At 40.7% G+C, this 16,899-nt stretch overlaps 1 protein-coding gene across 5 annotated transcripts in view; it reads right to left on the bottom strand.

Annotated features, from left to right (window-relative positions):
• The window catches only part of pcnt (pericentrin), a 314,588-nt gene that overhangs the window by 112,773 nt on the left and 184,916 nt on the right, over positions 1-16,899 (bottom strand). For 2 of the 5 annotated variants that reach the window (XM_067988139.1, XM_067988140.1), the window contains exons 27-32: positions 15,388-15,553; positions 11,757-11,963; positions 9,068-9,103; positions 6,932-7,164; positions 2,466-2,585; positions 2,323-2,343 (exon numbers count right to left, since the gene is read on the bottom strand). In XM_067988139.1, coding sequence (XP_067844240.1) covers positions 2,323-2,343; positions 2,466-2,585; positions 6,932-7,164; positions 9,068-9,103; positions 11,757-11,963; positions 15,388-15,553 — 783 coding nt within the window. The remainder of the gene's footprint in view (positions 1-2,322; positions 2,344-2,465; positions 2,586-6,931; positions 7,165-9,067; positions 9,104-11,756; positions 11,964-15,387; positions 15,554-16,899) is intronic. The other 3 variants (XM_067988141.1, XM_067988142.1, XM_067988143.1) reach the window with 2 other exon arrangements.

The following is a 16,899-nucleotide window of genomic DNA, read 5'->3' as shown; positions in this document are numbered from 1 at the left end:
GCCAAGTTAGTGCAATATGGCAAGAAATGTGCACAAGAAATGGCAAACTTATCAGAGAGAGAAGCCAAGTTAAAAGAAAATTCAAAAAATGAGGACGACCACACAGGAGTTATGTAGCCTAACATTATTCCTCATTCAGCTTCAAATCACACACAAATGAAATATGCAAAGTAGTAAAGAAAACAGAGCTGGGAAGGTCTGTTTTTTTTTGAAGATATCTTGGATCACTGAAGCATCAAATTGTTGATGCAAGCAGTCACAGTCCAAGGCAACACTTGTCAGACATAGATTATTGCTGCTCTGCAGTGTCATGCAAAACCCTTGAAATAATGGAACTACAGCAGGAATACAATGGGACTCATAGTGGTGGAGTATAAAAAAAACAAGATACATACTACAACTACTACTCATCTAGCACCAAAGGTTGAAGACCACACACCAAATTTAACAGACAAAGATGCAGTAGAACCACTGGAAGAGGAGATTCAATTGAAAAGACCATGTGAAGAATTCTGCATACTAAACTGCCATGATGCATTCAACAAGGAATTGTGGGTAGTGACACCTACCCCAGAATCATTTGGAACTATCAGATCCTTCAAAGGCTCTAGTTTTGAACTTTCTCAAGATTACAGGAGAACTCTGCTCCTTACTATGCAAAATCCAAGCAAAGTTTGGATAACAACTTGAACTGGATCTGTCAGGGAGTCCTGATGAGCTAATCAGTTCAATATAGATAGATGTGGAAGCAATGAAGCCCTAATGAGGTTGCAACAGAAACATACTTGGGAAATACCTGGTTCATAGGTTGGGAGCAGGATTATTCTTCCTACTTTCTAGCTTCCTATAGTATTTGTCTGTATGGGACCCTGAAAACACTGGTAAGAACAGAGAAGTTTTGATAGAGTTTAGTTTGACAAGCCGTTCTTAAGATTTCAGGTACCACCCCCCTCCCCAACCTCCTAATGTCTTCTACAATCTTCCAGAATTTTCTCAATATAATCTCCAAATAATACCTCACCATTAGATTGTAAATTGAAATAAGAAGCCATAAATTGCAAAGGAGGAGGATACCTTTGGCTGCAGCCCTCACACCAACTTATACCTCATCCAACTGGGGCAAGAACTGCAGCCCAAATACAGCATGCCTAACTGTAGATAGAACCTGTATGGTAATTAATCCAACCAGAGCTTGGCACATATTGTCTCTATCTCATGCCTAGCCGTGAGCCAATCAAAGAACTACTTATGAGATTATATTTCTGCTTAATCAGCACTTTGACCAGGAATTCCTAGAGGCAGAGAACCCTCAATAACAGGGAGTTCTTCTCTAGATAAAGGCCAAATGAAAGAAGTTGAAGAAATCAGCTTGCACTTCAGCAAAAAGACCACTTGCCTTTGGAGACTTGGCCAGAATGCTGTTGACAGCTGCATCAGTCAGAACTAAATCTTCCCTTGCACTGACCAAAAGCTATGCCGGTACTATTTCCAAAGCCCCACAAAAAGTATCTGCTTGAGCTGACCTTATGCAGATTGCCTTTTGGTCAAAGGCTGTCACACTGGGAAAGATCAATGACCCATTGTTGACACCACTCATCTACAATGCATAAGAGGATGGCATCAGTGAAGAAGTTTCCAATAAAGGAACTGAAGGAATCATTCCATTCAGTAGCCACAGTTATCAAGGTTCTGTGTCTATGTATTATAATTTTGTTAACCAGAGAAGTGACCTTACAAAATAGACAGGCAAGAAAGTTCTTACCAAAGCTAGCTTTTAGCCGGCTCCTGGTTACAATTAGACAGATGAAACATCATCATTGCACAGATGCCTCTCCTGCCCATGGTCATGCATTGTTGCATGTATACATAATCTTGTTTGCAGAGAGTAGGATAGACCAGTTGAGTACTCATATACCTACAGTTAGTAGCATTTGAATACAGTAGGGATCCTTGTAAAATATTGAGGTGCTGTGAAACATTGCATTGAGTTAACATTTAACCAGAATCACATCAGGCTTCAGTTCTTCTTGTGTTTAGATCAATTATTACTCATGGCCCTAAATGCAGCATTTTCACTCTTTACTGCCTTTCCTAAACAAACATCAGAATCAACCTGAGTTGGTTACCAACATACTAGTAATGCGAATATTGTTAAGAATATTTGAATTCTCATGAAGGAATTAAAGGTGAGCTTCATTACAGAAAACACTTGTATTTCCAGATGAGGCGAAAGATAGAGATGCTAAGAGGAAACTATTAGGGGGAAAGCATGCAGCCAGGTTATTACTGATTGATCAGAACATAGACAACATTTTCTCATACCTGGAGGCTCAAATAATCGTTCTAAAACATCCATGGTCGGGGAAAAAGAAAAAAAAACTTTTTAGAAATATTATGAAATGCAAATTGTATGTTTGAATGAGGACAATATGAAAATAGTACATGATTTGAAGAGGTAGACATACCTTGGATACTGTATAATCACCAACTCCTTGTGATTTTAGTCCCTGTTTTAACTGCGTCTCTAGATTTTCAATCTCTTGCTGGAAGTCATCTCGTTCGTGTTCACGCTCGGCTGCTTGTTCCTGAATGAAAAGGATACAAGTAACTCTCAGGTATCACCTCGCTAAATTTATACATTGTTGATCTTGTACCATTTCTTTCTTAACTTTATTTCCTTTTTATTCCCCCTCTTGAATTTTGGAGGATTGGCCACAGGGAAAGATAGATATCATGCACGTTAGGATATTATTTCTTCAAACACAAAACATACTCTACATAACACCAAGTTAAGCCCAAGTTCCAATTATCAGAAAAACTGAGGAAGCAGTGCCACTTCAAGACATTCTGAGCATCAGTGATGTTATGTTGCCATGGCTTTGGTCTCAAGCCCCTCCTTTCAGTGCTAAGTGAGGTGGAATCAAAGTTCGATGAAAAGACAGAGGAATGTGTGAGAGCAGGTGGTTTCCTTCTGATTCCGTGTTGACTTCTGCATGTTAGATACATTGGTAACTAAGCCCTTTGACCATAAATGATTGATCCAGGACAGTTTGTTCTAAAAGAAATGGGACGGCGGTAGCTTTCTGTGCAGCAATGCCAAAAGCAGCTTTCCTACCTACTCTGTTGATTTTTCAAAACTATCAAAAAATACTCCACATTGTGGGGCCAACAGTCTGGTACAACACGGAGAAGCATCTACATGGTTTGCCACAACAATGGAGGATGCAGCTTTGATTTCCACAAATCACTGTTGTGAGGATGAGCTGAACAGGTGCTGTGTTAGTCACCCATCTGCACTAGCTGGAAGTGGTGTTTGGGATTGCAAGAATGTGGGAAGCTAGGAAGTGTTGAAGTATTACCCAAGTTTGGCATGGTCTTTTTCACTAAGTGAAGTTCAACTTCCACATAAAGAGAGAGTATAATTCTTCAAGGTTTCTCAGCAGGATTATTATTCAAGAGACAATTAAAAATCGATTATACATTACTAATTACTGAATACTTAAGAAAGGAAATAACAAGTAAAGCATGTAAAAAGTGAAATGATAAGGTAAAAGATGAACAGATATTTAAACTGGGGGAGGGGGCAGGGGATAAAGACTGCCCAGCAACTCTTCTTTATAAGACTGCCACCATTCAAAAGTTAAGCAAACAAATTTATTTCTCCAGAGCCTACTGCATGCAAACATCTAGAATCATACCTCAGCTCTTTTGAAACAGGGAGCAGACAGGGGAAAAGAAAAATATGCCTGAAAAGCTAACTTAAACTCTGGCAGAAGCACTGCATCAATGAAAATTTGGCAGGATATGGGAGCTTCAAATACCACAAACTGGTGTCACCTTAAGATGGAACCCAAACATCTAAGACTTTCAGGACTAACATTAAATGTGTTAAAAGATCAAAAGCTGGTGGGGTCAAGGTTGAACATTGAGGTATCTAATTCCTAATGTACCAAAGTCAGCCTCCTGCTTTTGCTCAGTGGATTCAGAGAATGGAGAATGAGAGATAGTTACTCTGGCCATTGAGTACCCTCGGTCTCCAAGATAAGTTAGTGAACCTAATTTATTATTTCTGAGTGGCAATAAAACACATTACTATCAATCACCTCATTATAGAGATGACAGGCAAGACAAGACTGAGGTTTTTTTTTTAGAAAAAGGTTCGGTGTAATCCAGAGCCAAAGCATCGGGCAGGGTTAATTCTTCAGTTAGTACCAGGAACTTGACTCCCACTCAAGGATATGGAACCACGAGTATTGGGTGCCGCCAAGGCAAGTGTCAAGACAACGGTTGTAGGTTCTGGGTGATAGTCATCCTATTTCTGTCACCTTGGGACTTTCTTGTAAAAAGAACTCCTCTTCATTTTGGTAAAGAAGTTAGATGACTCCTGGCTTCAGAAATGTCTAAGTGTCAACCTGTTGCCACTGCTCTTCTTGGCTATTTGCAGTCCCTGTTTTACCTCTTATTAAAGAATGACATACCTACCACACAAAATTGAAAACTTCTCATTAGATGGGAAGCCATCCTGAGTAACACTATTACAACTCCAAATAAATTCAGGGAGCATTAAGATAGGTCTGTGGGTTCAGTTGGCATATGGTTCCCATGCCCAATCCTTAGTATTCCATTCCAATGATGTGATGAAATCTTCAATGCACAGTCTTGCTCCTGGGCCTGCACTTCTGGTTCTGCCATCAGTATTAACTTGGTACTGGCTAATAATGAGTGGAGATCTGATGAAGTGCTTTCTGGCTAGAGATATGGAAGCATAAGATTGATCAGACACTGGGAGAACTCTCCTGCTCTTCATTGAATAGTGCCACAGGATCTTTTACATCCACCTGAGAGGGCAGATGGGGCCTCGATTTAGTGTCTCAACCACAAGACGGCACCTCTGACAGTGCAGCACTCCCTTACTACTACACTAAAGTATTAGCCTGGATTATGTGCTCAAGTCTCTGGAGTGGGGCTTGAACCCACAATCCTTTGACTCAGGCAAGAGTGCTACCACTGAGCCACGGAATTTTTACTGAAAATATCCCACCTAAAATCAAGGAATTGGTATTCACAATGAATAAATCCAATAAGGAATTCAGGAGAAACTTCTTTACTCAGATCGTGGTTAGAATGTGGAACTTGCTACCACAAGGAGTAGTTGAGGCGAATAGCATAGGTGCATTTAAGGGGAAGCTAGATTAACACATGAGGGAAAAAAGGAATAGAAGGATATGCTGATAGGGTGAGATGAAGTAGAGTGCGAGGAGGCTCATGTGGAGCATGAACACTAGCACAGACCAGTTGGGTCAAATGGCCTGTTTCTGTGCTGTAAATTCTATGTAATTTTTATATGCAGCTGGAAGAGTCATAGAAGAAATGTTAGACTTTATCCTGCACCTTTCAGTTCGAATATAATTTGCACCATAACTTGCTGGAAGTGTGATAATGGCGAGAGCAACGGGGCATCTGAGACCTTAATGAACGATGAGACCAACAGTGTATCTCCTTAATCAGTGATTGAGAAAGAAACCGAGGAATGACTGAAAAGGAGGATTAGAGTGGGTGAATAAGAGTCAAATCAGGTACAGAAAAAGACTGAGTGGGAAAGAAAGATTGCACTAAGTCAGGGAGAAAGAAAAAGGAAAAATTAAGAAAAAAAGTTTAAAATTTTAAATTCTCTAAGAAAAATTTACTGCTGCACGAATGAGATCAGCAGTTTAAATTGTTCCCTTTCTGGGCCAGAGAGGCTGCTATGGCATTGCGTTAACAATTACGTCGTTCAAGGGGAACTTAATCCAGCAAGTTCTTAAAAATAACGGGGAGGCTAAGGTTGAGATGCCATTTGTGAGAGGCAAACAGCAGAGTGGCGTAAACCGACCAGCAAGTTCTGGAGATTTGTAACTCACAGCGTGATTCTTCCTGCCCTGAACTTGCTGGCCGATTTGCCCATTAATAACGCTGTGAACTCGCCATCATTTTTACAGGAAGATTTGGCCCAACATATCTTAAATAGGTGCAATTTCCATGATTTTCTTTGTTCGTAACTGTAGCTGATCCTAGTGTTAGGAGAGTGAATATGAAAGAATGGAATCAGCTGGCCAGGTCCAATGGATCACTAGCTTTCTGCTGTTATTATAATCTGGTTAGTCAAGGAACAATGTATTTATAGGGAGTTTGAAGTTAGTCTCCATTAGACGTTACAATATAAAGGTTAGGCAATGCTACTAAGCCTCTCACTTACTGCATTGTTCTCCTACTGCCCATAATGGGTACAGTATCTTATTGGTTTCTCTTTTTTAAATGGAAAATTTAAATATGCAAACTGATTTGGGAGCATTTTCACCTCTGAATCGGAAAGTTGTGGGTTCAAGTTCTACTCCAAAACTTGAACACATAACCTAGGCTGACACTTTATTGCAGTACTGACTAAGTGCTGCGTTGTCAGAGGTGCCATAATTTGGATGAGACATTAGACTGAGGCCCCATCAACCTCTTCTAGTAGTTCAGATAGTTATAAAAGGTCCCATAACACTATTCAAAGAGTAATAGGAAGTTCTCCAGATTTGTTGGCCAGCCTCCTTCCTCAAGTAACACCACCAAAAATAGAACAGGTCGTACATCTCATTTGCTGTTCCTTGACCATGGCCATGCATTAATTGGCGGCCATGTTTGTCTACATAACAGTAACTGCATATCAAAAGTAATTTATTGGTTGTGAAGAATTATGGGACATCTTGAGATATGATAGCTAAAAACAGGTTTGTTCTTTCTTTCAATTTTAAAACTATATTTGGGTGATTTGGCAAACAATCATGTGTGGATGTTATTTCCCCATTTGTTTTAGAAGAGTATGTACATTAGTGAACACTGTCAATATTTGAACATGTAATCAAAGTATACTGGCCCATTATCCCAGTACGCAGTCTTTTCTTCTTACATCCATAAACTGTCGATAATTCTTGAGCTGCTTTTCAAGAGCCTGGATCTGCTGCTGCAGGTCAGCAACCTCCAAATGCCACTTGTCCTCCAACTCAATGTTGCGGTTAGTCTCCTCCTCTAGCTCCACTTCCATTCTCTTCGCCCTAGAGAGGAGATCAGCACAGTCCTTATCTGCCTGACACTGGATGTCCAGCTTCTCCTTGGACAGACGCTCTGTCTCCTCCAGTAACCCTGAACATAGCAAATACAGTATTAGTGAAAAGAGGGATTGTAACCAGAAGATAACTCTAAATCATGACCTAAATGTATATGTACAGTAGACTTCGCAAAAATCACACTGCCCTTGAATTTGAACAAAATGCACATTCCAATTTTGGATATGCAATATTTATTTTGTTGATTTCATTTGTAGCAAAGATGAGATGCACTGCAAACCAATTCCCGAGAAACAAACACTTAAAGCAGCCCTACTGTTCCTGCTCTTCCAGACAGAAAAACTCCAAATTACCCAGGTTGTAGTCTCAAATATACTTTGAAAGAAAAGCACCCGCCTCATACCACCAGGATAAACCCAGATTACTAACAGGAACAAACGGAAAAATCCCATTTTCATATGGCCAGCAGCCGTGAGAATGTATTTTAAGAGTTCTGCATATTAAGTCTACACCTGTTTCATTACAACTGCATGCACTATGGATTGACAAAACTCTAATATACAACACCTCACTCCTGCAAACCTTTCCCTATGAGCTGACATCCCTTTCAAAATACATAAAATGCAGAGTTTGATTTTTACATTTCAGAAGTAGAAAAACAAAACTGTTTTCTCCTCCTCTTCAGAGGTTGATGCTACACCCACAGTACAGTAGTCTGGATCGCTCCATGTAGCAGTAATTTCCTTTATTGGCCTGATATTTAGAGAACTTAGTTTGCTGGGTGTTGTATGGTTATATCTGTTATTCTATTTATATTTTTGAAGTACCTTAAAATAAAAGGCTAGGCTCAAAATTTTCTCATTGCTTTCCTTTCCACAGGTGGACGATGAACATTGGCACTAACATAACCAACAGGTGTGCTCCTGCTTCCCTACTGGAAGCGTTTGTGGCTGGAAGGTTGCTCACCATAATTTCGTTCAATGGACACAAGTCCCATGTTGGAGAGACCGTCCTGACAGAATGCAACCACAGAGGCTCAATTCTAATGATGTCCAATTGTATAGGCAGTACCAGACACTGTGGAAATGAAGAGGAAAGCAGCCCAAACGCTGGCCCAAACTCCAGAGTGGGGCATGCTGTGCAGAATCTCAGCAGTGAGAAGGCAGGATGACTCTCAATACTGGTAAATGTGTCTTAGTACCAAATTTATGAATGGAAATATGGAATCTAAGCATCACTTCCTATCAGATGTGATGGTTCTTCTGTGCAGTAAGGTAAGGCAACTGCTGCACATTTAGATAAGGGGCAGTACAGACATCCAGAATGGCTGTTCTATGCCAATGCTGCTCACTGGCACTTACTGCAATGCTTGAATCTGGGAGACTTCTGTTTTAGGTTTGAAGAGAAGAAAATAAGAATACAAAAGGAAATTCAAGCAACTTAAAGTTGTAACAACTTACACTGACACAGGCTAGGTGAAGAGCCATGCCTGAAGCTAGGAATAGGGAAAAAGCACTGATGACCAGGAGGAGTTCATGCTTCTCTATGGCATTCCAATGGCACAAACACAAACCTCAAATGATCTTAAAGGGGTTTCATTCACACTCCTCCCCCCCCATACCAATTAAATTTATGGGACCAAGTCCATTCAGAAGCAATTTTGCATTCCATAGGTTCAACTTAGATTTACCATAGTGGCGAATGAAAGTCAGAGTAAGATGGAATTTGGGATTTGTAACTGAGTACTATGAACGGATCATTTTGATGGACACCATGCCTGGAGTTTTGGCTCACTCATGCTTGGCACTTCCCGGCAAGCAGTTTTTTAAAAAAAATGAAGGGGAATGATATCAAACAGGTTGGAATTATTCTGACCAGATTAATTTGGTAACAGATTGTAAATGTAAAATGCTGACAACATGCCAATGTCACCCTTGTTATGCAAATCATACAACTTTGTTTTCAAAAAAGGGACAAACCTGAATCCCCTTCGATTACTGCTTCAGTATGAAGGCCTGAGGAACAGAGAAGTGAGAGAACACATCCATCACAACCAAATAAATCGCATATGCTCACTATTGGGTATGTAGACAAGTTGGAAACCGTGGCACTGAATATCTTGCGCAAGATATTCATTACTGAAAACTAATCTATACACTGGAATGTCTCAGTGGAGCGAAACCAGTCCATTAAGAACATTACTGTAATTGTTTGACATTAACACCTAAAAAAAAGTATCACATAATTTTTCAACAGAATTATCTGTATGTGAGAAATGCAAAATTGATAGTTGTTATATTTGTGAGCAGAATCATACCCACTTTTGGTTTGTTTTTCCTCATTCTTTGAATGGGGATCTTCCCTCACATACAAATGGGTGGGCCATCATCCAAGCAGGAAATCAAAGCAGAGTGACCTTTTCGCAGTAACTCTAGAAGCCACCTGATCTCCCAAAGCCAGTATTGCATACAAGGCAAGAGGTTAAAAAGGCAATCAGTTAGAACGTATGTCCTGAGATAAGTTTACGCCTACTGGTTGATCCTAGGACAATAGAGAATACCTTAGGCAGCATGTTCCAGAAGGTTTCACTGCACTGGTCCCTTAAGTTTTCTTATATCCAATAGCTGCCACCATCACCTAAACCTTCATAGATAGCATTGCACTTGAGAATCTTGCAACTCACTGAGAGGAACATTAATGCTGCAAAGATGTAAAGTGATACTAGAGTGAGGAAACTATGCACAGATGACATCAGGAACCAAGCACCTACAAAGAACAAATTCTGCACTGAGTCCAACTGAGAGAGAATGAACTTCAATGAGCCACTTGTCTAAATATGGACATGCATAAAAGATTCTGAAATTGAAGCCAGGCTGGCACTTTTCTAGGGCAATTAGTAACACTGGGTGCAGATACCAGATTGGTAGTTTATTCCTTGTATACCTGAGCCTCGAATACTTTTGATGGGAGTATCTTATGTCTTTGTGAAAGCACATGCACTTGAGGTCTACAACAGCAAGATCAGGATACCACCCAAAAAATGCATGATAACTATACCATCTCAAACAACTTCTTCTGGATTAAGCTGCTCAAGGTCCTTCAGCTCGGTATAAAAAGGAGAAAATTATATGGGCTAACCCATTCTTCCTGTTCAGATTAAGATAATCCAAGGCCTTCAATTTCTCACTGAATCGCTCAAAGCCACATTTTGACCAAGACTATTCTTGAAGTAGATGATGTCGATAGGAACCCGCATCAGCTGGTTTGGAGGATGCTGGTGAATCTGATACAAATGTTGCAATAGGTTGAACCAGCAAGGCAGCATTAGTTGCAAGATCCAGTGCCAACACACAAGGCAGCATAAAACCTGCCCAAGACTGGTGACAAATAGAGGAAGGAATGTGTTGACCAAACTTCATTATTGGCATTTGGGGGACCACATAAATTTCCAGGTAGTGGTCTCAGTCAGAAAGGTACTCTATTCTTCCGGTGGGATGGCTTGACTAACTGTTGCTGAGGCAGACTCCTCAGATACCAACTGGGAAGACAAGGGGAAACTGCCGAATTAATCCTGTTCGACAAGAGTGGCAATTGCATGTGCCCCTCAGTACTGACCTGTAACAAATTTGCTTTCTGACTGATACCAGTCAACAATAGGAGGTTCCAAGCCCTCTCTGGGACCAACATCTATCAAACTAACTAGATATGGCAAAGTATTGGTAGACATCGTTTTGCTTGATGCCAAAGATTAAGAGTTTTTTTTCTGTGGATCCATTTTCCAGAATACATTGTAAGTAATGAAAGTGACAACTATGTACATTACTGATCTCTAAACAGATTTTGCATGCTGCTATATTATTTTTCAACAAGACACCTGGGACAGTGATCATGGCTGCTTGGGAGGGCGAAGGCCCGGCTACACTGAATGCAATGTTTTGATTCACCAGATGATTTCTTGACAATCTTAAGTGCTTCAACTGAAAACCATTAACACTCATCAGTTCCACTCATTGGTACCTAACAACTAAGTGACTCAGAAATACAAAAGAACCCAACAGCATTAAAACAAATGACGACACAGAAATATTACCTGCTTTAGAAAAATGAACTACGCCCTTGGTGTGTGGCTTGTCTTTTATGTGACATGGGAGCAATTTTTTACCCCACTGAATTTCACCAAGGCAGTCTCACTTCAGAAATGTGTGTAGTACATTGAGAATGAACTCTTTCTGCGTTTAGAACAGCAGAGTTGCTGGTTACAGATATTAATTCAGTCTCTTCTTAGCTTTGTGTTATTAATGAAGGAAGGCCTTTATGAAGTTGAGGTGGAATTTGACTCCTGATATTCATCTTATAGTATTGGCTCCACAATAAATTAAAAACACTCAGACCTCAAAAGTCAGGCAGCAACAAATGAGTTGTGCTTCAATATGCCATACAGGCATTAGTGCAATGGGTCTATGCTTCATTCCCCAATGTTGTGATATTTAATTCAGGCACTGGGAAAGGGGATTTCAATCTGAGTGCAGGATTTACTTAGGATAGAGAAAGTACTATAACGCCTTCTTTTAAGGGTCATGTTGCCTCATCATGTAAGAACATATACCGGAGACAAGTGTGTAAGTATTTTGTGACTGGAGTAATCACTAGCCTGAAGTTGCTTCTTACCACGCTCTACTTCATTGGCAGCCATGGCCTGTTTCTGGCGTAGCAGCAGATCACGCTCCTCACACAGATGCAGGTGCTCCTGGTTGAGTTCTTGAAGCTGCTTGCATAAAAGTTCCACTTTTAGGGCCAAGCGTTGTTCAGATTCTTCCTTCTGCTGCAAAGCTTCCTCCAGCACTGCTTTCTCAGCAACATACCCTTCAATCAACCCTAATAACAGCAGATAAACATCAGAAAGGATCTTGTCTGGCCAAGAACTTTTCCAGATTAAGTAAAATTGCACTTTCTTGCTTTTCCTCCAACTTAACCTTTCAATGAACCAATTAGCCTGTGATGTGCCCATATCAATCTTCATTCTTCTGGCTTTCTATTGGCTTAAAAATGGCCTTTGAAACCAATCTCTAACCAATCAAAACCAACATTATTAGAAATTGCTGTGAGCTCCAAAATGTGTAGCAGTAAGTGAAGCGCTTTTAAAACTTGAGGTTTTTTAAAAAAAAAGATAAAGTAGAAGATGTATAAAGAAAGAGATGAGAAAAACAGAATAAAACTAAAAATTGAAAAATAAATAAAGTCAGTGAACAGTTGAAAGGAAAACGAACAGTAGGTAAAAGTAACAATACGGCAAATGGGATTAAATTGTTCTTTAATTTTAAAATACTTTGTAGCTATGTTAGTATTATAGTAATAGATAATGATCAACTGGCCACTGAAATGGCAGCTCCAGTTTGACATGAGTGCTGCTTGTAACAGGAACACATAGCTAAGATTGGCCAGGACCAGAACCCTGATACACTGGGGATGATTCCTGTGTCGCTCCCCCCACTGTTTGCACTTAACCAAAATAACGTGGCTGGTAGTCGCACTGACTTACCACCAAGCTGCCATTCATCCTGATTTTCGGACGGACCTCCCATTGGCAACAGGTGGGGGGGTTCGTGCATATATGCAAATCAGGCTCAGATGACGTTAAAACTCCCAACGCCATTTTCATCTCAGACTGCCTGACTCCTGCCAGTTCCTGTTCCCGCTGACCAATCAAGTCAGAAGTCAGCATTTTCAACAAAAATTAAAGGGATCCTCAGCTGCAGTCAGGGAAAGCTGGTTGAAGGTTTGAGAGACATTTGTATGACAATCAGTTGTGGATTGTGAGCCTTAAAGGCTTCCACATTTAATGCATTTGCTGCAGGAGACCCTGCACACAAGATGCTTCATAGAATCATAGAAGTTTACAACATGGAAACAGGCCCTTCGGCCCAACATGTCCATGTCGCCCAGTTTATACCACTAAGCTAGTCCCAATTGCCTGCACTTGGCCCATATCCCTCTATACCCATCTTACCCATGTAACTGTCCAAATGCTTTTTAAAAGACAAAATTGTACCCGCCTCTACTACTGCCTCTGGCAGCTCGTTCCAGACACTCACCACCCTTTGAGTGAAAAAATTGCCCCTCTGGACCCTTTTGTATCTCTCCCCTCTCACCATAAATCTATGCCCCCTTGTTATCGACTCCCCTACCTTTGGGAAAAGATTTTGACTATCGACCTTATCTATGCCCCTCATTATTTTATAGACTTCTATAAGATCACCCCTTAACCTCCTACTCTCCAGGGAAAAAAGTCTCAGTCTATCCAACCTCTCCCTATAAGTCAAACCATCAAATCCCGGTAGCATCCAAGTAAATCTTTTCTGCACTCTTTCTAGTTTAATAATATCCTTTCTATAATAGGGTGACCAGAACTGTACACAGTATTCCAAGTGTGGCCTTACTAATGTCTTGTACAACTTCAACAAGACATCCCAACTCCTGTATTCAATGTTCTGACCAATGAAACCAAGCATGCTGAATGCCTTCTTCACCACCCTATCCACCTGTGACTCCACTTTCAAGGAGCTATGAACCTGTACTCCTAGATCTCTGTTCTATAACTCTCCCCAACGCCCTACCATTAACGGAGTAGGTCCTGGACCGATTCGATCTACCAAAATGCATCACCTCACATTTAACTAAATTAAACTCCATCTGCCATTCATCGGCCCACTGGCCCAATTGATCAAGATCCCGTTGCAATCCCAGATAACCTTCTTCACTGTCCACAATGCCACCAATCTTGGTGTCATCTGCAAACTTACTAACCATGCCTCCTAAATTCTCATCCAAATCATTAATATAAATAACAAACAACAGCGGACCCAGCACCGATCCCTGAGGCACACCGCTGGACACAGGCCTCCAGTTTGAAAAACAACCCTCTACAACCACCCTCTGTCTTCTGTTGTCAATCCAATTTTGTATCCAATTGGCTACCTCACCTTGGATCTGGTGAGATTTAACCTTATGTAACAACCTACCATGCGGTACCTTGTCAAAGGCTTTGCTAAAGTCCATGTAGACCACGTCTACTGCACAGCCCTCATCTATCTTCTTGGTTACCCCTTCAAAAAACTCAATCAAATTCGTGAGACATGATTTTCCTCTCACAAAACCATGCTGACTGTTCCTAATCTGTCCCTGCCTCTCCAAATGCCTGTAGATCCTGTCTCTCAGAATACCCTCTAACAACTTACCCACTACAGATGTCAGGCTCACCGGTCGGTAGTTCCCAGGCTTTTCCCTGTCGCCCTTCTTAAACAAAGGCACAACATTTGCTACCCTCCAATCTTCAGGCACCTCACCTGTAGCTGTCGATGATTCAAATATCTCTGCTAGGGGACCCGCAATTTCCTCCCTAACCTCCCATAACGTCCTGGGATACATTTCATCAGGTCCCGGAGATTTATCTACCTTGATGCGCGTTAAGACTTCCAGCACCTCCCTCTCTGTAATATGTACACTCCTCAAGACATCACTATTTATTTCCCCAAGTTCCCTAACATCCATGCCTTTCTCAACCGTAAATACCGATGTGAAATATTCATTTAGGATCTCACCCATCTCTTGTGGTTCCGCACATAGATGACCTTGCTGCTCTAAGGTGCTACTTGTTTTCATTCCCAATGCTTATACCCGTTTCCTTTAAGATGCTGCTGCAGGCCGCCACACCCAAATTCCTGCCTCCTGGGGAGTGTTTCGCTTTGGCAGCTCACCAACCAAGTTATAAAAAGGACCGAAGACCAAAATGGATCGAGTCCCATGTTGACTCCTCCAGGCGGATGCTGTGCATGGCCCACCCACCCAAATAGCGTTTAAAACTGAAAATCTTTTAAATGGTACCGATTTTATTCTCTCAGTTAAAGTCACCTCCAGACAGTTATATGTACCATCACTCGTTACCAGGAAGAAAACTCAAGCCCTGTTACTCTAAACTAAAGCAACATATGTGGCATCTGTTGGGGATGCTAGAGGAAATCAGATATGGAGAAAGATAAAAGGAGGAAAGAAAAAGGAAGGCGTCAAGAGAATTGGGATAATATGGATAATTCAAACTATGGCACAAAAAAAGTCCATAGATCACAAGTAGCTTTGAAATTGTGTCAAATACCCATCACTAATCAAATGAACTCATTTTGTGTTTTACATAAAGGCTCAGTATCAAACTGTTGCATTAATTATTAACTGTCTTATCGTTTTCTAAAGAAGAAATACTCTACATATTCAAAATTTATAAAATAATGTTACCCTCAGATCTTACCCTCAGCTTTGTGGAGCTCCAATGCCAGCTCTTTCTTCGCTTCAGCTTCATCATTGAGGTGTTCCATCAACTTTTGGTGTTGTTTGCCAACTATCTCCACAGTCTCTTGGTTTTTGCGCGTGAACTCTTCCTCCAAGTGTTCGTGGATTCCGTGGCTCTGTACTAACTAGGCAGCAAGAGAAGGACCACAGTAAAACCAGATGAAATCTTTTGTAGTCAAGGAATCAGTCAAACTGCATGGTCTGCTGGAACAATTTTTAATATCTCAGCAGAGTAAGTGTCAGCATTCACTGCACTTGCAGCGTACTGTGAGATGCCATGTAATAAATTATTTTTAGCCCTTGGCTTCTTAGTCTATAATCACATCCTGATTCTCTCTCCCTGATTTTGCACAAAGTATTTCTCTGCAGCCATCCTATTGATTTCCTTCACCAGTTTATACATGGATTGGGTATTCCCCTTTCAGTTTTGTCCTTCATTGAAAACACATGCATATAGATTTAATATAAAAAATTTAGTACAGTTAAGGGCAGCAAGGTACATACACCTCTGTGTATCGAACCTAATCTTAATCTTCAAATGATGATCCTTGCTGCGCAATGAACATCATCCCAGAATATTATACTTAGCAAACGCTTTACATGCCAATCTATGAATTATGGAAAAACAGCAACTTACTGCTGACTGTGAATATGGACACAACTTTCGAACACATGGAAGATCAATAATGTACCAATGCCACAGGTGTAAGTTAATAAATACATTAAAAAACAAGTGGAAAAATCCCACTGGATTAAGAAGAGATGTTTTGTTTATTCAACGGGTACACAACTTCTATTAAAAATCTTAACAGCATTTTCGAAGTGGCTCACCAATAGGCCAAATGACCTGTTTCTGTGCTGTAACATCCTATGATTCTAAATTCTGGAACACTGCACTTAAACAGGAAATAAGGTATGATAAACTGTTTATTAAAATTATTGAAAAAAGCTTGATGTCTGGTACAGGATTCTGTATTGGGCTAAGCACACTATCTCTTCACATCGAGAACACAAAGTTTGAATCCAACTCAAAGCTAAAAATCTTCTCTTTCTGACAACTCCAAAGGGAAAATCATTAATGCAGTTTTAATCCAGTCCATTGTAGGCACAAGCCCACAGGATTGCCCAGAATTTGGCACTAATTTGAAAATGATTGGCGCAGGAAGTGGAAATAGTAGTTGAAAGGGGAACTTTTTGAGGTTGGAGATAGACAAGTTATGGGGCTGGTTGAGCTGGAGTGTGCCACGTTAAGACTATTTCCTATTCAAAGTACAAAGTTCCATCAATGACGTAGCTGATTGAGGTAGTAAAGAGCTGAGCCATACAGACCAGAAGATCCTAGAATCCATCCCTGATCAATGCTGAGATAACAGATCTCAGCCATGATCATGGTAGAGGTGCTACAATGACTGGGTTTGGGGAAGGGGGGAAATTAACCAAGAATCCTCCCCATGATGTCTAACCAGCAATC

This window comes from Heptranchias perlo, chromosome 7 (genome assembly GCF_035084215.1).
Source record: "Heptranchias perlo isolate sHepPer1 chromosome 7, sHepPer1.hap1, whole genome shotgun sequence".
Taxonomy (NCBI): domain Eukaryota; kingdom Metazoa; phylum Chordata; class Chondrichthyes; order Hexanchiformes; family Hexanchidae; genus Heptranchias; species Heptranchias perlo.
Note: the sequence above shows the minus strand (reverse complement) of the source record. Positions and strands in the feature narration are given on the sequence as shown.